Source organism: Microcaecilia unicolor, chromosome 2 (genome assembly GCF_901765095.1).
Source record: "Microcaecilia unicolor chromosome 2, aMicUni1.1, whole genome shotgun sequence".
In the NCBI taxonomy this organism is placed as follows: Eukaryota; Metazoa; Chordata; class Amphibia; order Gymnophiona; family Siphonopidae; genus Microcaecilia; species Microcaecilia unicolor.
The window spans coordinates 602,138,121-602,162,835 of NC_044032.1; the positions used below are offsets into that span (position 1 = coordinate 602,138,121).

At 40.1% G+C, this 24,715-nt stretch overlaps 1 protein-coding gene across 2 annotated transcripts in view; it reads left to right on the forward strand.

The window, feature by feature from the left end:
* The window catches only part of FSTL5 (follistatin like 5), an 877,920-nt gene that overhangs the window by 791,029 nt on the left and 62,176 nt on the right, over positions 1-24,715 (forward strand). For both annotated transcript variants that reach the window (XM_030191590.1, XM_030191591.1), the window contains one exon: positions 21,170-21,277. In XM_030191590.1, the coding sequence (XP_030047450.1) occupies positions 21,170-21,277 (108 nt within the window). The remainder of the gene's footprint in view (positions 1-21,169; positions 21,278-24,715) is intronic.

Below are 24,715 nucleotides of genomic sequence, written 5' to 3' on the forward strand. Positions count from 1 at the left end.
CCAAATCTTGATGTTATATTTAACTAGATGATTTCCCATGTGAAGTTAGCAGAGTGCTGCCTGCAGGCTAATGGTATGGTATGAAATCTGAATAAGTCATTTGTAACATTTCCTGGCATATCAGAAAGATCTAGTTATTAGTTCATAAATTGTTATGGCTAATCAGTGGTTGTTTGGGTGTAAGCCTGGATACAGATTTGATTTTAAAGCTCACATTAATAATTGGGTATGCAACTCATCTTTGAGTTGCAGTTGCTTAATCACTTAAAGCTATTTCTTAATGCAGATTACTTTAAAACTGTTTTGCAGTAGTTACTTACTCCTTTAGATTCTTGCAATATAAGGGATCCAGGACTTCTCAACATGTCCTTGCACCCATTATGAGTGATCCAAAAGATTGCTGTTAGAATAGTTGCTATGCTGATGACTACTGATCATAAATCAGTACTAAAAGCATTGCCTTGGCTGCTGATTTCAACATGAGTTTAAGGATATGAAGACAATTCTATAAATTGGTACCTCATTTTGGACCCCACAAAGGGGCATGCTGAGCATCAAATCTGTAATGGTGGCGTAATGGTACACCTAAGCTATTATGGAATACTAGCAAAAAGTTGCATTGGCAAGTCTAAAGGTAAGTGGGCCTACTTATGACAGATCAATAGATTGTAAGCTCCTTTGAGCAGGGACCGTCCTTCTTTGTTAATTTGTACAGCGCTGCGTAACCCTAGTAGCGCTCTAGAAATGTTAAGTAGTAGTAAGTAGTAGTAGTGTAAGTAGGTGCACCTAACTTTGCCATGCAATGCACCCAATAGTGTGTGTATCATTTGGCGACATGTCCATGACATGCCCATGTTGTTAAGTTTTAGTTTGAAATTAGAAGCCCATGATTCCATAAGTTTTATCCCTAGACTAATCATGTTATGTCAAATAATTCCTTAGAGAGTGAGATATAAATGGTGACATCATCAGCATATATGTATGTCGAAAGACCATGTTTTTCTAAAAGATAACTAAGAGGGATCATCATAATGTTAAACAAGATGGGCTCAGTCAATCCCTGGAGCTTCGGTTAGGCCTCACTGAAGCCTTGGGCTCGATTTTAGAGCTGCCCAGACGGAGTTCCAGGGATTTTTGTGCTTTTGGGGGTCTTTTTGTTTCTGATCCGATTTTTGATGGGGACCTTCGGGACCGGAACCCAACAGTGGTTGCCAGGTCAGGGGACTCTAGGGAGTCAGGTAAGGGTGGCCCAAAAATTATTTGGTTTTGTTTTAAATTGTGGATTTTTGGTCTTATATTTATAGAAATTAAGGGGTTAATGGGATTTTCATTTTTTTTTTAATTTTGGGTTTTTGAGAACCGCTTGAGGTTTGCTTGGGGGGGGGGGGTAAAATTTGAAAAAAGATTTTAAGTAGTACTTTTCCCAGGGGGGCTTAAAAGGGGTCTCCGCCAGGATTTAAAAACAAACCTTCGACGGAGCAGGTGTTCGAGGAGTTAATTACATTTTTAATAAGTTTTTTTAATTTATTTTGGGATTTTTAAAAGGGTTTTATTGATGAAAAATATGGGACGTTCATTAAAAATAGTTAATTTTGAAAAGTAAAACTATAATTCTGTGGTCATTGTAATGCATAATTGATTTGGTGATTTTGATACAGTTTGGTATATAATTCACTTTAATATTTAGTAAATGGTACTTTTTCCATTATTCTCTATGGAAAAATTAAAAATCAAAATGGAGAATCAGTTTGTTTAGACAGGATTCTAAGTGTTTGTAAAAAAAAATGTGGGATTTAAATGGACATTTCTATTGCCCAGGAGAGGTCAGGTGTGCAAGCTGAGTCTCCGTTGCCTTAGCAACAGTTTGCCTCTCAGTTGCTGAGAAGGGCAGAAGCAGCTGAGGAGAGAGAATGTTTTGAGTGTGTTTGTGGCAGAGAGAAAGAAGCAGTTTAAACGTGCTTAAAGGGAAATTCTAGTGTTAAGCAGGTAAACTGTGTCACAGTGATAAGTGTAGATATTTACACTGGTGAGTACAGGTAGTTCTGGTGAGAGATTGTGCAGATTTGACTGCTGTGTATAGTAGGGTAAGTGAAGCTTGTTTAAAGCAGTTTTAAAAGAGGTTTAGTATAGATTAGAGGAAGTGAGTAAAGCTAATTCTACTTATTTTTCTAGGGGAAAAGGGGGTTTAGTTTTATTGTTGTACCAAAGGGAATTAATGGGGTATAAATGAAATGGTGTTTGAGTGTTTATAATGTTGTATGAAGTGCTGATGGAATCCTGGAGTGAAAGCATATGCCCTTTCATTTGCCCTTCCTAGTTTAGAGAAATAAAAGTGCAGGCCTGGAAGTGAGGGAATATTTTAATTAATTTTATTTGTATTAGATTAATTGGCCACAGTGTTTTAAGAATTGTTTAATGTTACTTATTGGAATTTAATGAATCGTGTCAGGAAGTTAGGGTTTTCTTCCCCAAATTTAATTTGAGTAAGAGAGGTTTAGGAAGAAGCTTTGCAAGAAAAGGAAAGGGAAAGCAGTGAACTACAACCTGAAAATTCTTCGGGCCCCCACGCAAGAAAGAATTCTGCACTTCAGGTTTCATTTGGAGAATAATATTTTCAGCTACAGCTAAGTAACTGCATAAAAGAACGATAAGCTGATATACTCACCTGAATATTTGCTGGGTTCTTCTAAAGTGAATCCTGTGAACACACAAAAATACCCACAAAGAATCAAATTCTTACTAAATGCAAGAAATTAAAAAGTTTATAGAGAAAATTGATTCATTTTAATGTTGGAAAATGTATACTTATCTGATGGCTGTTCTTTTTCTGGGGTATTTGAGGTAACTCTGTTAAGAGAATAAAAAATAAATATAAGTAAATAATTATAACCACATATAGAATACTTATGTTCAAATATTTGAAGAAAGGAAATATTGTTGAATTTAAAAGAAAAAGGTTAAATACTTACCAAGTTGTGTTGAAGGAAAATAAAAAAATAATTTGTGAACACTTGTGTCTGATTTTATAAAATAAATAGAATGTAAAAATCTGAAGTTGGTTTTACTTTCTCCCTCATTCCTTAAGTGTGAGAGACGAAGTAAAGTTTAATGTGCTCCCCCCTGCTCTCGGCGGTGTGATCCTGGACACTCGGTTCGACTACAAACAATAACATCGGGTATCCTGGGGCACACTCTTTGGGCCAAGAGTCTCAGGGGTGCGGGGTTTACAATAAGTTTATCTGTTTTATTGTTTATGAGCTCCCCATTATCTTGTTATGCTTCTTTGTGAATACAGTGTTCACAAGAACCTGCCTATTTGGTTCAGCTTTCTCTATGAATTGCTGGTAAAAACTATAATCAAAATAGGATATTATACATAAGAGCATTGTAGCCAGCTAATCCCCTATCCCCCTGAGAGCAAAACCACCTAGGAAGTCAGACACTCCTCAAAGTTTACACCTCTCTCCATCTTCCTCCATTAGGCTCACATGCCAGTTAGCCACTTCATAAGCCTCTAATACACCCCCTTCCAAATTTCTCCCTTGAGCTAGTAACTTCATCACCACTGTGCAGCCAGATAGCCACCCCATCCCTTTTAGACTTATTTTATTCATCTTACTGTAGTCTCAGTAACAAGAGTGGCTTCTTTGCTGAATCACACAGCTTTCCAAAAGTCAGAGCCATGCAGTGCAAGCATTACTGTGCTAGTCTCAGAGACTTGAGATCTCCAAGCCCAGCAGGGCAATTCTTGTACTGCACAGCTCAAACTATCTGTCACATCTGTGGCCGTGACCACCCTCAGACTTACCTTATTTCTGGGGTTCAGCTTCTAAGCTGGCTTCTGCCTATCCTTTCTGGAGTAGTTTTCCTTCTGTGTGCTGGCTGCTTCCAACATGGCTCTAATTACTCCACTCTACTGCACCTGGGGGTGCTGCCTGAGTTAGCTCTACCTCTGTCTCCGTCCGGTGCATTCCAGTCCTGTGTATTCCAGTGCAGAACTCCAGTCCGGGGTTCCATTCCAGCCTTGCCTCGTCTCTGCTTTGAAGGTGACCTTGCCTGCCACTGCCACTTCACGGTAGTGGTCCAAGGGCTCAAAAACCCAGTGCTTCCAGGGAAGAAGCCTGACACTATCAAAGAGCCACGTAATTCTGTAAAGTGTTTTGAACAGGAGTGGCTACATTTGTATACATGGCAAGTAAAATTCCAAGTGCCAGTGAGTAATTTCTAGTCACTGAGCACCTAGGATTTGTTGATCCTTGTATCAAAGACACTTGGGAGAAACACTAAACCAAGACTGTGTCTTTACTTATGTGTGGATATGCCTGTTATCTATATAGGTCCTTATGCAGGCATTGCCGATAAAATATCATCTGCTGCAGCTGTAAGCGGAACACCATCAATATGCAGGTTAAAGTCAGCAAGTACAAATTACCACTGTCAGGACCAAAGTTGTTATACAGCCAGTAAAGGCTGTATATTTTGAATGTGGACTCAGGAGAAATATAAATTGAACAAACAGCCAGATCTCAGCTCATAACAACATTACCTCTTCATCGTCGGAAAATGAGGTGTCAACCCGGAGAAGCTCTAAATCAGACCATTCTAAAGCGAGCACTCCTCCAACCCAAACTGATCACTGAGGTTGATGATCTATAATATAATTAAGGGGGAAAACTGATTCAATAAAATAAAATTTAGCCATCTTTTAATAATGCTTAATAGTTCACCATTAGTATAGTGTAGTGTATATATGTGCATTTAAAAACACAGTTTTAACGTTGCTGTTTCTGTATCTTATTTATTTATATATGATCCATGATTGATTGTTCTTCCCTCTTCAATGAAGTTTGAATCAGAGTTGATGGAGGCCAAGTAAAAATGCCCCATCTGCATAACAGTGGAAAGAGCTTCCCAATGAACTGCTTTAATCTATTGAGTTAAATACGTAACTTAAAAAAAAACATGAACAATCTCAACGATGTATACCACTTATGTGCAGAAAAACCACAATGCCACAAAATCACTACACAAGCCCTTTTGCCACACCCTTTTGGTGGTATGCTGCACAGTGGCAATCTTGTGGGAAGTTACAGCAGATTGATGTAACCAAGGGCATGGAGCTTACCGTTGCAGGGTCAGCTGATCAAATTGTAGTGCACTGAGCAATTCTACATAGGAGAAATATTCAAAGTACACTGGACCACCTTCTTGGCAGTCACTAAGAAATTAAGGAGGTAATATTCAGCTGACGGTGATCAAAGTTTTTCTGACCACCGCTGGCGCTTAAACTATGTCTGTGCTTTGGCACTGAATGTCCAGTTTTGCAGAGCCGGGTTACCACTTAAAGATAAGACTGACTTTTTTGCGGTCCTATTTATAGTGTTAACCTGAATGGTTAAGTGCTGAATATTTATTTGTTGCATTTGTACCCCACATTTTCCCACCTATTTGCCGGCTCAATGTGGCTTACATAGTACCGTCAGAGGCATTTGCCCAGTCGGTGGATAACAAATATAAAGTTGTATAGTGACCGTATGAGGTATAAGTGGAGGGTCGGAATGGATGAAGTTTGCGTGTTGTCCTGTTCGATCATAGTCATGCTGTGTTGGTAGGTGAAGAGGGTTACGTGGGGTAGGCCTTTTTGAAGAGGTTGGTTTTTAGTGATTTCCTGAAGTTTAACTGCTCGTGGATTGTTTTCACAGCTTTTGGGAGCCCATTCCATAGTTGTGCGCTTATGTAGGAGAAGCCGGCTGCGTAAGTTGTTGGCACTTAACTAGCCAAGTGCCGTCTCTGCCCCTGGAATGCCCCCCAAAGTAGCTGGTTTGCAGTTTGGCACTAATCAGTTATTTTCAGTGGTACTAACCAGTTAAGTGCTGCTGAAAATTAGTGATTAGCCCCAAACAGGCAATTTAACCAGACAGGATCCATCTTTTATAAGCTGCCTAGGATTGGAGATAGGTGAGAGAATTTAAAAAAAAATAAATTAACCATTTTATATAGCATCTGCACACTGTCAGTCCCTTTCAGTACTCTAAAATAGGGAGGTGAATTTGTAACCTGGATTGGCCACTGTTGGAAACAAGATGCTGGGCTTGATGGACCTTCAGTCTATCCCAACATGGCAATACTTATGTACTTATGTACAACCCGATATTATTGTGGAAAGGAGAAAGGCTTATATTGTTCTCCTCATTTACCAGACGGCCCCAGATCATAAAAGGATGTACTGAACCAGTCCTAGGTAGTGCATGAAGGGACTTTAGCTTGGATTTTCTTAAAGAAATCAATGGGAAAAAGCTGAACTTACATGAGTTTCAGGCATGCAATATGGTTTAACCAGAACTGGGCAGTAACATGGTATCTTTTCGTCTGTTAACCAGAACTGGCTCATCCTGTCACTGATGACTTATTTGGTAATCCTATACTTCTGTATTCTCTCTCTCTCTCTCTCTCTCTCTCTCTCACACACATCTTTAGTGCTGGACCTTTAAGCCTGAGGAATTCTGGCTTGGGACCACTGAGGCAGAGACAAGTCTTTTTACCCATATTCCATTTGTATCAGGCTCCTTAGCTGAAAAACAAATAGGCAGTGCTTCTGCTTCCCCATAGATTGTAATGGTAAATGAAATAAAATAAAGATGAACTAAAAGCAAGTACTTCATTGTTATCATTGTGTTTCACTTGCAAATGGCATGACAAACTTCCTGTTTTATTGTCTGTGTTGTTTCATTGTGAAACTAATGAACAATGCCATTAAATAATGAAGATCAAGGAGATAGACAGCAGTGCCAGAACATATTGGGAAAGCGTTTTTAACAACTTTCACTTCAATAGAGTGTGTGAGCCTGTGAGAAATGTTGTTAGAATGTGCATGGACAATTAGGCCCAGCACATGGCTCTAGCTTTCCCAGAAGTCTTGATCTAATCCAGTTTTTTTTTTCCTATACTGTCTGCAGGGACATGAAGTTTAGCTATGCTTTATCTTTTGCTAAAAGCAGCTAGGCAGCCATTATAGTAACATAAAGAGGCATAATTGAACGGGGCGCCCAAGTTGTCATGAGAGCGTTCTCGCAGGACAGCCCCGTAAAGGGGCGGGGCAACCCGTATTATCGAAACAAGATGGGTGTCCATCTTTCGTTTCGATAATACGGTCGGGGACGCCAAAATCATGAAAGTTAGGTCGACCTTAGGTCATTTTTGAGATGGTCGTCACCGGTTTTCGGCGATAATGGAAACCGAGGATGCCCATCTCAAAAATGACCAAATCCAAGCTATTTGATCATGTGAGGAGCCACCATTCGTAGTGCACTGATCCCCCTCACATGCCAGGACACCAACCGAGCACCCTAGGGGGCCACAAATTGCTCCCAGCTGCATAGCTCCCTTACCTTCGATGCTGAGCCCTCTAACCCCCCCCCCCCAAATAAAAAACCCACCCCCCACAACTGTACACCACTACCATAGCCCTAAGGGGTGAATGGGCACCTACATGTGGGTACAATGGGTTTTGGGGGGGTTTGGAGGGCTCAACATTTACCACCACAAGTGTAACAGATAGGGGGGAGGGGAGGTGGGCCTGGGTCCGCCTGCCTGAAGTGCACTGCACCCACTAAAAACTGTTCCAGGGACCTGCATACTGCTGTGATGGAGCTGGGTATGACATTTGAGGCTGGCATAGAGGCTGGAAAAATGTTTTTTTTTAGGGTGGGAGGGGTTGGTGACCACTGGGGGAGTAAAGGGAGGTCATCCCCGATTTCCTCCGTTGGTCGTCTGGTCAGTTCGAGCACCTTTTCAAGGCTTGGTCATGAAAAACTTTGGACCAAGTAAAGTCGGCCAAATGCTCATCAGGGTTCCCGCCACAGATTCAGCAAATCGTTCCCCTGAAGATGCCTTTGCTCGCATGTAGGGACGGGAACCTAAAAGTATTGTGGACTGCAGCTGATGGATTTCAAGTCCATAGTGCCTGGAGTTTACAGCTGTTTTTTTATGGATGAATACACGATGAGATAAGGACCCCTGTAGGATGAACTGGCATTACACCCGAAGATAAGTAGAGTGTTCTATTTACTCTTCTACCTCTGAAGCATGAAATTGGATGTCAGCACCAGTAAATGTTATTGATGACACAGAGAGAGGGAGGTTGGAGTGCTATGATGTCACATTGGGCGAGGTAACACAGTTCATACTGTGTAAGAGTCCTGCAGGACAGCCCTTTTCACTGAGCACTACTGCATATATTAAAAAAGAAAAAAAAAATTAAGCACAATAGCATCACGTATAATTATCTGTCAATTATTAAATACCAATGGTTTTCATTAGGTATACTTAGGTAATACAAACAAAACCTGATGAAAATATATACCCCAGCGTTTGTTACTTTTATTAAATTATAACTGCCAGACCCTTGACCATTCTTCTAACTTTCGGAGATCCCTTCTCATCGTTTCTACTCCCTCAAGGGTATCCACTCTATTGGTTATCTTCGTGTCATCCAGAAAAAGGTAAACCTTTCCTTCAAACCCTTCAGCAATATCTCTCACAAATATATTAAACAAAATGGGCCCTGGCACCAAGGAATTCCACTGCTCACCTTCCTTTCCTCAGAGCGGATTCCATTTACAACCACCCTCTGCCACTTGTCGGTCAACCAGTTTTCTATCCAGTTCACCACTTTCGGTCCTAAGTTCAGCCCTTTCAGCTTATTCACGAGTCTTCTGAGGGGGACCGTATCAAAGGCTTTGCTGAAATCCAAGTAGATTACTTCTAGCACGCAGCCTTCATCCATTTCTTTTGTCACCCAGTCAAAGAAGTCAATGAGATTCATTTGGCAGGATTTTCCTTTGGTAAAGCCATGTTGCCTCAGGTCCTGTAACCCGTTGTCTTCTAGAAAGTTAACTATCCTTTCTTTCAGCAGCGACTGCATTATTTTTCCTACCACCGACATGAGACTTACCGGTCTGTAGTTTCTCACTTCTTCCCTAATATCTTCATGTAGTGGAATTAAACCAGGACTAAATTGAGCCAAATGAAAAAAAACTGGAGTCAGGTGACATCCCTATGCCAAGTTTCTGTGCAGGTGACTAATAACTCTGTTGTGAAAGGCCTCCTGCCAGGATCATTAAAATCCTTCTTCTAGTCTACAAATCTTGTCTCCACTGGCACCCACTTACCTCAACAAACTCCTCATTCACTATGCTCCCCTCCACTGCCTCCGCCCCACCGACAATAACCTTATCACATTACCTTCCCCAACCCAACTTCGCCTATCCTGTACCCACCATTCAGCTTTCCATTACAACGGGCCCAAACTTTGGCATGACCTCCCACTATTTATCAGGAAGCACTTTTAAGCAAACATTCAAAGCTCTCCCTTGTTTTTTTTTTCTTTTGCTTCCTAATACAACTTGACTGCAGACTTTAATTTTCTTCCATATATCTTCTCCTCTCATTTTCTCTTCTCTTCCCCCTCCTCTTTTTTTCTTTATAATGTTATGATTAGTAGAATGCTTAATTGTTGTTATTTTTATTGTGTAAATGCATAGTTACCTATGCGTAGGCCTTGCAGTGGTATATCAAGATTGTGAAAATAAATAAATGTTGAAGCCTTTAAGTTGTCTTCTTCACTGTGTGTCACTGTATATTCATATGCATGAAAAGAAAAAAGGTAGGGGCTAGAGTTTATTGAAGAGTCCGTGTCTCATATCTCTTGCCTTCAGTGCTGTACCCTTAGGCAGGATACATAAAACAGCAGGGGGAGCCTAGAATGCTGGAAGTAAGCAACTGTGAGGGAAAGAGAAGAGCAGGCCCAATACAGTAGAACTAGGTCTCAGAATGCAAAGTCCCATAAGTTGCCATATTTGCCCTCCTATCTTGTCCTGAATGTATCCAACTTGTTTCCCAAAGCTGCAGGTAGTATTTAGTGTAAATAAGTTATCTAGTATGAACCATATATTCTCATTTAAAAAAAAGTTAGATTAGCATGGCTTCAATATTTTTATATAGGTTATAGGTTTATTGCTTATATCCTACCTTTACCCGAGGTGGGGCACAATAAAACATACATAATAAAATACTGAGAAAAACAGATATACAGTAAAATACAAATACTCAACAGAATTCAAAAAGCAGTCCAGTAAAGACTAATAATTCAGAAAGATCCTATACAAGTACAGTCCCATATGCTGCCCTAAACATGGCCTTTTAAAGCTTTCTTAAATGCTGACATGTCTCTCAACAGCCATATAGTCAGTGGTACCCCTCTCTTGGTGCAATAGCACATCCACACTACTGTTAGTAAAGGTAATGGAAGGCCTTGTGCCCAATCAACTCATGGAATACCTTCTGACTCATAATATTTTACATAGTTCTCAGTCAAGGTTTAGACCTGCATATAGTACAAAGACAGTTCCTACTACTTTGATAACCAATTTCAGGATGGATTTAAGTTGGGGAAAAAATGTTGATTTTACAATTTGATATGTTCAGCACTTTTGACACAGTTGACCATAATATATTACTGAGTCCAATGGATCATTTTGGCATTTGTGGTGAAGTCCTGACATGGTTCAATGGATTCCTAAAGTCAAGAAAATATCAAGTAAACTTATCTGGTAACATTTCTTCACCCTGGCTTTCTGTGTGTGGGGTGTTCCAGGGTTCACCCCTTTCTTCCTCAGTCTGTTTAAAATAATGATGGCCCAGTCTGTTTATTATAATGATGGTCTCAATAGGTAGATTATTGGAATCAAATGGCTTTAATATATTTTATTTATAATGATGATGTCACTATTTACATGCCATTTAAAGAAAACTTAGACGAAATCTTGCCTAGAACTAAGTCTGGCTTGGATCTGATGTAATCTTAGACTGCCAATTTTAAATTAAAACTGAATAAGGATAAAACCAAGTTCCTAATCCTAACCAATTCTGCCCACCCAATGACTTATAAAAACTTCACTATCGATAATGCGTCTTACCCTTTTTCTACTACCATGAAAATCTTGGGAATAACTATCGACCAATACCTATCATTTGAACTTCAGGTTTCTGTGGTGATTTCTAGTCTTTTTAATTCTCTGTGGAGATTTAAAATACTTTTCTAACTTGTTTTTTCGCTCTTTGGTTCAATCTTTAGAGCTATCCAAATTTGATTACTATAATGCTGTTTACTCGGGCTTAAAAGTCTCTCTTATCAAAAAAATTCAAACAGTTCAGACTACTGCCGCTCGTCTTGTATGTAATGCCCCTCGATTCACCAGGTCAGCTCCTCTTTTAATCAAACTGCATTGGCTTCCAATAAGTGAAAAAGTTACCTTTAAACTATGTGTTATCAAATTTTTATTTGGCCTTTTTCCTGACTACATACAATATTTATGCTCATCTGACATCAAGAGAATATCATCTCTTCCATTTTCCATGTTGTAAAAATCTTTGTTACGGATCTATTCATGATGCAAGATTTACATACCAAGCTACTAGGAAATAGAGGGGCCCTTTTACAAAGGCGTGTATGTGCCTACACGCGTCAAATGGGCATCAAATTGGCACTACCGCTCAGCTACCGCATGGCCCGGGCAGTAATTCCATTTTTGGCGCATGCCCAAAACACGCGGTAGAAAATATTTTCTACCACAGGGCCCTCACCCAGCAGTAATCAGCAGTTGGTGCGCACTACATGCTTACTGCCCGGTTAGCAAGTGAGACCTTACTTCTAAGTCAATGGTGGCTTAAAGGTCAGGAATATTTAACAAAAGACACTCCTTTGGAGTCCGTAAAGAGCGGATACAGGCTTTAGAGAGGCCCAAATACACAGTATTACAGTAGTCAAGTCCTGTCAACACCATGGCTTGCACCAGTTTCCAAAAATCAACCAAGGAAAGCATAGACTTATGTTTATCTAACAGTATTGTGCAACTTTTTTTTTCCTTTTGGGGTGGGAGGGGTGAACGGTGGAGAACAGTCACCTTCAATAATGATGCTGGTCTGGCCTTGTGATACAGGTATCAAGTTACTTGCCAGAAGAGGAAGGTCCCTAGTTTGATCCCTATCTGTTCCTGGGACAAAAAGCACTGGAGAATACTGCAAAGGAGGTAGTCATTGTTCTCAGTGGGAGCTATTGTGATTGTTTAACTGGTCAGCATGATCATTTTTAGAGGAAAACTGAATCTAATTGCTAAGTTGAATTAATGAGAAGAATCTCGAGTCTGTATGAAGACATAACAATTTTAGACCTGTCTTTAGTCTGTCTCCTCACTGATATAATATTAACATTGGACTCTAGCTAAACAGCTTGCTTGCTTGTTAAAATGCCTTCTATCGATGGACGCTTGCATTAGGCATCTCATAAAGAAAATATTTAGTTCCATTGTGAACTGGCCATAAGATAACTTTTTTTTTTTTATCAACTTATTAAGTTGGGGCACTATAGTAGCTCTTGCTGAGTTTAGTGTCCTGATTTTAGTTCTAAATTGAAAATATTGATTGAGATATATATTTTACTCCACTTGGTTTGTTCTGATATGTTTGACAGTTCAATCTTAATAAAATTTCAACAAGTCTAAAAAAAACAAAACAAAAAAAAAACTGGTCAGATTTGGGTTAGATTTAGGGCCATAGTTGCTAGGTTCCAGAATGAACCTTGATGCGTGGCACACAATGTCATTGGACAGGCTTGATAATTTGGGAAGAATATGAAAATAAGGGAAAAATCCCCTCCTGTAGTGAATGGAGACTGATGGCACCAAATCCCAGTCCTAGTTTGGAATGAACTGGTAATACAAAAACTACAAGAGAAAACTGCCAGGATAAAAAAAATAAACTGGTGTTTACATAACCACGTAGGGGCAATCACGTTGAGCACATTGCTTCAAGCAGCATAAGTATCATCAATATATATAAATGGCGAGTGTCGTACTCACTCGCAAATGCGCAGTAGAGACCCTCTCTGCCCCGCCCCCACGTCAATACGTGATGACGAGGCCGGAACAGAGAGGGTCTCTACTGCGCATTTGCAAGGGACACCGCTGTCACTAACGCTCCCCCCCACCCGGAGTCACCGCCGCCACCCACCTTCCACCCGGTCGGGCCCTCGCTCCGCTACTGAAACAGCGAGGGCATGCAGCACACAGCTCTGCTGAGCTGCCGTCGGCCTTCCTTCTTCTTCTCTGCCTGTGTCCCGCCCTCGACGACGTTACGTCACACGAGGGTGGGACACAGGCAGAGAAGAAGGAAGGCCACAGCAGCTCAGCAGTACAGCTGTGTGCTGCGTGCCCTCGCTGTTTCAATAGCAGAGCGAGGGCCCGACCGGGTGGAAGGTGGGTGGCGACGGCTCCGAGGGGGGGGACGAACTCAGAGGGGGAGCGGCTGCGGCGAACTCGGCGGCGGGGTGGGGGGGCCTTTCAACCCCCCCCCCTCCTATACTAGCCCGTTTTTACGGGCTGAACGGCTAGTTATATATATATATATATGGAAGTTGTACTTAAATTAAACAAATTTAAGTTGTACTTAAATTAAACAAGTTGTATAATTAAACAAATCTAAGCATTAATTATTGCCCTAGAAATAGGTTCCCATGGAGATCAGCAGATAATTTCAAGTATAAATTTGAAGATGCCACCTACATTTGACATTTCTCTCCTGATCTAAAGACACCCTTGGAATGCCTTCTTGTAATTCAGGTAAAATTATATGCTTTTCAAACAAAGTGTGTAATTTTACTCACTCAGAGCATGTAAAATTTTTAAAACAACCCATTTTCACAGATAAAATACTACATCCTGTAAAAATACATTCCTTATACAACACATCTAATATTGGGGCCCTTTTACCAAGCTGTGTTAGGTGCTAACACAAAAGAATGGATGACCATAGAACACTCTATAGAGTCACGCTGTAGTTTTTGAAAATGTGAGAGAGAAGAGAGAGAAAAACTGTTTGCCCAGTTGATATATTCAGTAAATTATATTATTAACTAGAATATTTGGATAGAAGTACTTAAAGACTGCTATACAAGGTATGCCTGGCTCTGTACTGGCTGTAAATAGCTAAGAGTGAGACTGAAGCAATGGCTTATGACTTATGTATGATGTTTTTCTACATAATAGATCAGAGCCCTGGGACCATGACATTTTATGGATAATGAGAGTTTACAGTTAATATATCTTCAGATGAAAGGTGTGCTACTGTATTTCTTTTCACTGAGGAAATCTTCATATATTAAATTCACATAGCAGGGCATAAATGACAAAACCTTTTCTTTCCTGTTTGCTTAATGGTGTATAATAAAATGATATTCATAATATAGTAACATACTGTAGATACAATACAAATGGTTTGTATTTTAACCAGGAATGTGCAGGGGGGATAAAAAGCAAATTTGCTTTGCTGTGAAAAGACCAAACAAATATTGATGATACCAATGACTGTTGAATTCAGTATAATTTATTTGAATAGTTTACTCATTAACTATATGCGAAGCTCCATTTTGCATAGGAGCTCAACATGGGACATAAATCGTCCAGGTCAGGATATTCATATTTCTAAGTATTTTACAAAAGGATCTGCAAAACACAATGCCTTTTGTAAAATACCTCATATAAATAAGGATGCTGCCAAATATAGTTACCAGCATGTGTAGCAGGAGTATCCATTTTAGAAAAATGAAGGTAGAAAAAAAAAAGAATGGCATCACATCAACAGCCTCCATGAATAAGTGCTGCCTTAAGAAGTCTATTTTGTAAAGGAACCTGTTTCTCCAGGTTCTGTTGTAGAATACTAGTACAATCTACTATCAGCACACCTAACATTTAGGTATCGTCCTTAGAGCTCATGTAACCGTGGGTACCTACATGCAGCAAGGACATATACACTGTCATATGTGTGTGTGTGCTTGATGCGCATGTTGGCTTTGCAGACTCAGGAATACTACCAAAATGGCTGCCAACAGAAGCCGACCCAGTTTAGCAGCATCAGATATCTTCCTCCTGGCCAGGCTGTTCCTGGGAAAGTTTCCCTGTTCCTGGCAGGAAGAAAGACCATATAAAGATGAGGACGGCCAGGAGAGACTACAAACGCAGGTTAACAGGAAAGGAATATGTATAAATAATGGCTTTCTCAAATAGCTATTTATATGCTTATTTGATCTACATGTATCAATATATTTATTTTAGCTAAATCTGCTAAAGATTATTTGAAAAGTAAACTAGAGAGATAGTGGAAGTCAAGACATTTTGCTCAACAGTTTGCCCATATTTCAAGGGGGTGTGTTTTGGGCAGGACATGGGTGACACCAAAAGATAGATGCTTTTCTGCAATAATGGAACAAAATGAAAATTTCTGGGGCCAAAATTAAGTTCTTTTTATCTAGACCTGTTTCAATCATGACTAATTGACTGTCACTGTTGAAACCTCTTTTGGCTTTATTAATTATATTACGCTGAATTAAGTGGATATTTATAGCAAATACTTGACTCCTGAAGTAGGCAATTTATTTGCCAAAACACGGCTGTGTCAAGTCATTTGTATCTGGCTTCTTAATAAATTTTACTACAATCAACCTATGGAGCGTTATCTGTTTGGTTAGCCTACATCCCTCCCCTATTACTTTTGTTGCTCTTTCTCTTATATGGAACATGCAATTGCAGCCTAATCAGATTGCACACATACAGATAGGATGAAGAAAGGCATAAGTACCAGGTATGCCAGCCTGGCATGTACCTATACAACCATACACTCCCCCCCCCCCCCCCCCCCCCCCCCACACACACACATAAGCAGAGTCACAAAACCAGCACTTAACATAGCTGTATGAATGAAAAACACAAGCAGCACATAAAGCAAACCTCAGCCATACAGGTACAGCAATGTTCAAGATGGTCATGGAGTAGTCTAGTGGTTAGAACAGCAGGTTGTGAATGTGAGAGTCAGGGTATATAATGCCACTGATTTTCCTTGTGGCCTTGGATGTCACTTAACCATTCGTTGCCTCAGGTGCAAACCATCTGAGGATAGGAAAATACTTGATGTAATTTGGCTATTTGCTATTGTAAAGGGCAGGTATGACTTAAATCTCACATTGATACCCATCTGGGTTCTTCTACAACTACTGGGGCGCACTGAGATCTCTTGGTATCTGGTGGGGGAGGCTGGCTTCAACCCACAGACCAGAGTCACAGATCTGAATTGAAATAAAACTATGATTTAGCACAAGAAACGAGAGGTCAGAGCAAAATACAGCTCTATTATTACTTCACATTCTCAACTTTCCAGCACATATTTCTCATGTCCCCAATGCGTGAGAAACCCCAACAGCAAATGAAAATAATTTAACCTAAACAAGATTTTATTTTAGAGTAGGAAATGAAAGTCTCCAAGGCATGTCACTAAGGTCCCTTTAGAACAACATCTGGGGGACACAAATTAGAGGAATGCCTGCATAAGATTCATGTCCATATTAGCTCTTTCTAAGCGATAAGCAGCAGCAGAGCATAAATCATAGGGACTGCATCTGCTAGAGAAAAGTTCACGCTATTGAAACGTATCCTCTGATATTTTTTACAGGCAAGACTAGTTTTTATAAAAGGGGCAGGAAAACTCATAAACAACACTCACAGTTTTGAATCTAGGTATTTAAGTCCTTAATTTATGCCATTGTCCCTGTACGTCTTGCTACATAACGAATCCTACAGGCTAGCCTCTTAAATACAATTTTAATTTATTATGTTGGCTTTTAAGGCCCTGCATAGATTGGGGCCAGTGCATCTATGGAATAAATTAGAACAGTACACCCTTAATCACAGATTGCTGATGATCCCTGGAAGGACAGAGGTGCCTTGGAGACATACAAGATGATGGGAATTTTTGATAGCAGTCCCAGTACTCCGGAAAACGTCAAGGAAGGAATTGTAAATCACCTTTTTTTAAAGGGAATCAATAGCAAAATATGATAAATATGCAAATACACTTTTATCAAATGATTCACTTTATTATGGAAGGAGTATACACTGGTTAACAAAAAGAAAAAAAATGTTACCTTTTTAGAGAACAATTCTAGACCCATATGTAAAACATGTTTTTACACGTAGAAAGCAGGTTGTGCAAACTTTGCCACTAATACACTATAAAAATATACATCCCATAATTTTCTTATGTATGTATGTATAAAGTCAGTGTTCCTACAGGCAAACCTGAGTCAAAATTTGGGTGTTTACATATTTACTTTGTAAAATGCATACTAGCAGGCTTATTTTCGAAAGAGAAGGGCACCCATCTTTTGACACAAATCGGGAGATGGGTGTCCTTCTCCCAGGGTCGCCCAAATCGGCATAATTGAAAGCCAATTTTGGGCGTCCCCAAATGCTTTCCATTGCGGGGATGACCAAAGTTCCCAGGGGCGTGTTGGAAGCATAACGAAGGCGGGACTGGGGCGTGCTTAACATGTGGGCGTCCTTGGCTGATAATGGAAAAAAGAAGGGCGTCCCTAATGAACTGTTGGCCAACTTTACTTGGTCCATTTTTTCTTGCGGCTAAGCCTCAAAAAGGTGCCCGAACTGACCAGATGACCACCGGAGGGAATCGGGGATGACCTCCCCTTACTCCCCCAGTGGTCACTAATCCCCTCCCACCCTAAAATAAACTTAAAAATATTTTTTCCAGCCTCTATGCCAGCCTCAAATGTCATACCCAGCTCCCTCACAGCAGACCCAGGCCCATCCCCCCTACCTATTACACTTGTGGTGGTAAATGTGAGCCCTTCAAAACCCACCAGAAGCCCACTGTACCCACATGTAGGTGATCCCCTTCATCTGTAAGGGCTATGGTAGTGTTGTACAGTTGCGGGGAGTGAGTTTTGGGGGGGGGGGGGTTCGGGGGCTCAGCACACAAGGTAAGGGAGCTATGCACCTGGGAGCAATTTCTAAGTCCACTGCAGTGCCCCCTAGGGTGCCCGGTTGGTGTCTTGGCATGTCAGGGGGACCAGTGCACTACGAATGCTGGCTCCTCCCATGACCAAAGGGCTTGGATTTGGTCGTTTCTGAGATGGGCACCCTCGGTTTCCATTACAGCTGAAAACCGGGGACAACCATCTCTAAGGATGACCATCTCTAAGGTCAACCTAAATGTTGAGATTTGGGCATCCACAACCATATTATCGAAATGAAAGATGGACGCCCATCTTGTTTCAATAATACAGGTTTCCCCGCCCCTTCACCGGGACGTCCTGCGAGGACATCCTCAGGAAAGCTTGGGCGCCCCGTTCGATTATGCCCCTCGCACGTATGTATATTCTGGCTGATATGTGTGTTTGTTTATATCTGTTTTGGAGAAGATGTTATATACATATACAAGTGTGCCTGATATGTTATCACATATACAAAACACTTTTAGAAAGGAAGGTACATGTGTACTTTCTAAAAACAATCTAAATGATATTGATTCCATGGCAGTCAGTATTTTTGGAGCCAGATATTAAATTCTGGTTCCTAGCTGGGTACCGATACTGAATATCCAGGTCTTTGCCTTTGTCCTGAAATTTTCGGGTACTGCCACTGTTCAGTGTGGTACCCAGTAGAGTGAGAAATGCCTTTTATGTGGTTCTGTTCACCAGGTTAGTTATCCAGGCACCACCATTGACTATCAGTGGTGTTTAGGTAACTTCCATATCCACCTTGACGCTGCCCCCTGTTTATTTGCTGCTGAATAATCAGCCTTGGCAGAAGGTAGGTGCCTTTCCTGCCCAGTTAAATCATTTTAAAAATCAACCCCAAGGCTTTTTAGCTACATTAGTCTTTACTATGTAAGCCACTTTGAGCCTGCAAATAGGTGGGATAAGGTGGGATACAAATGCAATAAATAAATAAATAAAAATTTTAGAAGCATTTCCACTTGCATATAGTGGCTTTTAAACGTATAGATTGTCATACACATGTACAGTAAGTATGATTTTAGAAAGCTGTTATTTACATTTGGGAATCCAATCCATGTGTAGAGGTAATGGGGTGCATTTTGGCATGTAGAGTGAGTGGTTTGAGCAGGCTTACAATGCAGATGTGTATTCCTCATTTTACAATTGGAATACACATTGGTAATAAAAATTCTAGATGTTGGCATTTACATCTACCCCAAAACAGTCATAAGTGCCTACATGAAAGGGCAGATATAAACGCTGATGAATGCTCCCTCTCTTGATCACCCCCATCATCAAAGGCCTCCAATCAAGTCATCACTCTCACATGGAAGATGCTGACCTGATCACTCCTCTGCAACCACAATGCACCCTGATCACACCCTCCATGCACCCTGATCACACCCTCCACCACTATCCATAGCACATTCCAGTCCTCGCCCCCAGCAACAGCTCAACCTGAACAACCCTCTGATATCAATGACCCCCATTACAGCCCCCCTGTAATGAATACCATCCCTAATATGAACTCTTCCTGGCAATCACCCTCAACCCCATCCCCAACCACAATCCCAATCCCTATCCACATTCCTCAGCTTATACTGGTATCCCTGATAGTCTAGGGGTAGCAGGAACAATCCCCAATCTCTTCTGCTCTTGCAAGTCCCAGATTCAAAACAGCACCAGAGACCTCTTGTACTCTGACACATCCTTACATGTATTTTTAAAAAGGCTCTGCATTCAGTGAACCTTTTGTAAAATACCTGGAAAATTTTGAACATCCCAACTTTGACACCCCTTTTCTGATCTAGGTGTCTTATGCAGAATAGAGCTTTTAGGAAACCTGCTACTACTAAAACTACTACTGATGATTATTATTATTATTATTATTAGTTTGAATTTGAAAATGGACAGATAAAGCATGACACTCTGATTCCTGGAAGTTGGTCCCGGGCAAATGGTATAGCAAAACTGAACAAGTGGAGGTATGGGAGTTAGTTGAGAAAAAGGGCATAAATCAGAGTAACATGCCAGATGAATGGAGTTCATGAGAAAGAGAGAGAGAGAGTAGTAATGAAGGACAGCAGAGTGAAGGCATTTGCAAATGAGTAATAGAAATTTGGACTGAATACGGAAGTGAATATGAAGTCAGTGACTTGAGCAGAGAGGTTATATGATTGTAACAACATTGAAGATAGATAAGTCAAGCAGCTGCATTGCTGTGGTGAAAGATAGTTCTCTGGGAGACCTGCAAGGATTAGGTTGCAGTAATCTAAGAAGGGGGTAATGAGGAAGTGAACAAGTGTGGTATCATGGTTATACAGAAAGGGATCCAAATCACACTGCTTCAATGTAGGAGTAAGCATAGCACTGCCAGGCTCTGTTAACAAAAACTGTCAACCAGCATACCAACTCAAGAGGTATATTCCTTAGCCAAAAAAGGATTACGATTACCTGTGTCAAAGGCAGGAGATCATTTTAGAAGTCCTGCACAGCAGTCACACTTGTATATAGCAGTATGTACACATGCAAATGCTGATTTTACAATGCAACAGGATGTACAGATTCAAAGGAAGCAGGTTCTGGATAGCAATCCAAAAAATTAGATTTATATTTCTGATTTTGCACAGGAATACACATATGACCTGATATTCAAAGCGATTTAACTGGTCAGGAGAGGCTCCTGCCTGATTAAGTCACTTGTGACTGCCTAAGCGTTGATAACTGGACAGTGCTACTGAATATCACAACATCCAACCTTGCACTGTGCTGGAGCAGTCCATGGGTGTAGATTGATGAGAGCCAGGGAGGAGCTGGATCTTAACTGGTTAGTGGCCATATTCAAACTGCCAACTGATTAAGTAAGTGGCTAAAGTTAGAACAGCAAAAAAACTATTCTAACTTTAGTGTCAAGTTAACCGGGCACCTGTCTAAATATTGGCTGATACCTGGTTAACTTGTGGTACCAGAATCAGGGCTTCTGATCCCTCCCCTCACCCCCACCCCAAGCAATTGTTTGATTTTTGTTGTTGTTATTGTTTTTACTTTTTTTATTGGTAATTTTTCATAACACTGCTATGTAGAGAAACAATAGTAGGCCATTGTAACAAAACTAATACAGGAACATGCTGCCTTCTCTACCATTACTCCATTTCAAGTGTGAATCATGCCTTATTATTTCTAACTTTGACATCTAGAGTATATTACAATATTTGTATTAAAAAAGATACATTTTTAACAGGCAAATTTGCTCTTTTTGTTTTATCTTAGATGGTTAGTACAGATCCTGTTCCTGTGAAGCTACACTATGATAAATCCCATGACCAAGTTTGGGTGCTAAGTTGGGGTAATATGGAAAAGACTTCACCCACATTGCAGGTAAGAGCAGCACAGTAAACAGAGATTGTTGGAAGTGTTCTAAAATATTAGATTCTTAAAGTATAGTTTTAAATACTAATATTCTAAAACATTTCAATATTGTTTTACAAAACTATTAATGCGTTTTCAATCACATTATAAGCCATTATTATAGAAATGAAAATGCCATATACAATGTAAATTGAAATTGATCATATTATTATTAAAAACTGAAAGACAATAATATAATTTTAAACTTTGTTTAATCATAATTTTGTTTCAACTCCAGTGTCCACTATGGGGGCAATTCTATACAGGGGCGCTTAGATGTAGGCGCCTTGATGCAGTATGTGGAGCTGGGTGTCCAGAATCTATTATAGAATACTAGTGTAAACCCAGTTTTGGAACTGTAGACTGGCCTCTAATAGATCTTAAAAACTGGACATATGAACAAGAAAACTCCTCCATACCCATGAGGTAATTTATAACTACTACTACTACTACTATTTAGCAAGACTGTACAATCCCACAGCTGAAGGAGGAATGGGTAAAAAAAAAATCACATAAGAATAGCCATACTGGGTTAGACCAATGGTCCATGTAACCCAGTATCCTGCTTCTAGCAGTGCCAGTTCAGGTCACAAGTACTTGACAGAATCCCAAATAGTAACAAAATAATAATAAAAAAAAAAGGAACAGAGGAGTAGAACTTGGCAGTAGCGTAAATCATACCTAGAGGCATCAGAGGAATATTGGACATGAGCTATTGGATCTCTTACAGCGCACAGCTGTTCAAAATCCTAGCCCTCTTATCCTGTCATCAATCATTTGCCTCTAGAGCTCTTACACAACTAGAATTTTGTCACCACTAAATTCTTTCAATTTATTAATCTAATATCACTCAAATAAATTCACAACATCAGACATTGGACTATAAAAACATGACTAATTAGCTTCAGCCACTTCCGTGGGTACAGCACTATAAGTTGAAAAGCTTGCCACACCTACTATTGTTCCAGGCATTTCGATCTATACGACCTTCTTCGGGGGATCACAATGTGGTCACCAAACCAGCACTCTTCCTATCTTACACAGCATCTAACATGGCGGCAACTGACTCAAAACAGACCGAAACTACATCTCTTTCTTGTGGTGTTTTCCACCTTGTTTAGGAGAAAATTATTCTTACCCCTATACCAAAAATAAGAAGGCATCATGGGCAACTGTAAGTAATTATAGACCTGTAGCCTCAATTACATTCTTGAAAAAAGTTATGGAAGGTTTGGTTATTATTCAGTTGGTTACATAAGAACATAAGTGTAGCCATACTGGGTCAGGCCAATAGTCCAGTATACTGTTTCCAAACAGTGGGCAAGCCAGGTCACAAGTACCTGGCAGAAAGCTAAATCATGGCAACATTCCATGCTACAAATCCCAGAGCAAGCAGTTGCTTCCCATGTCTGTCTCAATAGCAGACTATGAACTTTTCCTCCAAGAACTTCTCCAAACCTTTTCTAAACCCAGATATGCTAAATGCTGTTACCACATCCTCCGGCAAATAGTTCCAGAGCTTAAGTATTTGTTGAGTGAAAAAAATATTTCCTCCTATTTGTTTTATAAGCGTTTCCATGTAACTTCCTTCAGTTTCCTCTAGTCTTTGTACTCTTTGAATGAGTGAAAAATTAATAAACTTCTACTTGTTCAACACCACTAAGGATTTTGTAGACCTCAATCATATCTCCCCTCATCCGTCTCTTTTCCAAGCTGAAGAGCCCTAACCTCTTTAGCCATTCCATCCCCTTTATCATTTTGGTCACTCTTCTTTGAAACTTTTCTAATTCCGCTATATCTTTTTAAAGATACGGCGACCAGAACTGAATGCAATACTCGAGGTGAGGTTGCACCATGGAGCGATACAGAGGCATTATAGTATTGGCGGTCTTATTCATTATCCCTTTCCTAATAATTCCTAGCAACCTGTTTGTTTTTTTTGCCGCCACCACACATTGAGCAGATGATTTCAGCATATTATGTACAACAACACCTAGATCTTTTTCAGGAGTGCTGAATTCCAAGGTGAACCCTAACATCAGGTAACTATGATTCAGTTTATTCTTTCCAATGTGCATCACCTTGCATTTGTCCACATTAAATTTCATCTGCCAGTTTTGTGTCATCTTCAAATTTATTTATTTATCACATTTGTACCCCACATTTTCCCACCTATTTGCAGGCTCAATGTGGCTTACATCAAACCGTAGAGGCAATCACCAATCCGGTAAATATACAAATATAGTATAGTGTAGTGGTCAGGGAGCATCAAAAGAACAGGGTATACAGGGAAAAAGGAGGGAAGGTTAAGGATGTCCAAAATGGTCCATTAATTTGCTGTGTTGCAGGATGTAGGGACGTATGTTGAATCCTTGGGATAGGCCTTTCCGAATAAGCTGGTCTTGAGTGATTTCCTGAAATTAAGATGATTGGGAATAGTTTTTACAGCTTTTGGCAGTGCATTCCATAGTTGAGTACTAATAAAGGAGAAAGTGGAAGCATAAGTGGATTTATGTTTGAGGCCGTTGCAGCTAGGGTAATCAAGGTTTAAGTATGATCGGGATGATCTGAATGTATTCCTGGAAGGTAGGTTAATTAAGTTGGTCATGTATCCTGGGGCTTCTCCTTAAAGAACTTTGTGGACTAAGGTACAGATTTTGAAGGTGATTCACTCCTTAATTGGAAGCCAATGCAGTTTCTCTCAAAGAGGTTTAGCACTATCGAATTTGGATTTACCATAAATTAATCTGGCTGCGGTGTTTTGGGCGGTCTGAAGTTTCTTTGTAAGTTGTTCTTTACAACCTGCGCAAATTCCATTGCAGTAGTCTAAGTGGTATAATACCATTGATTGTATTAGATTACGAAATACTTCTCTCGGGAAGAAAGGTTTAATTCGTTTAAGTTTCCACAATGAGAAGAACATTTTCTTTGTAGTGGAATTTATTTGGCTTTCAAGTGATAGATTGTGATCAACTGTTACACCAAGTATTTTTAGGCTCTCTGAGATTGGAAGGGTACGATCTGGGGTGATTAGAGTTGAAGGTTTGGACTTATTGTGTTGAGATGAAAGGATAGGGCAGTGCATTTTCTCAGTATTCAGTTTCAGTTGAAAAGAGTTTGCCCATAAATTCACGGTGCTCAGACTAAGATTAATTTCATTGGTAATTTCAGACAGGTCATGTCTGAAGGGAATATAAATTGCGACATCATCAGCATAAACGAACGGGTTAAGGCCTAGATTGGATAAGGACTTGGCCAAAGGAATCAGCATTATGTTGAAGAGTGGTGAGCCTTGAGGAACTCCACAGTCTGCTTTCCACAATGGTGATACGGTTGAATTAGATTTTACTTGATAAATACTGGAGGTTAGAAAACCCTTAATCCATCTAAGTACATTTCCACCAGTCC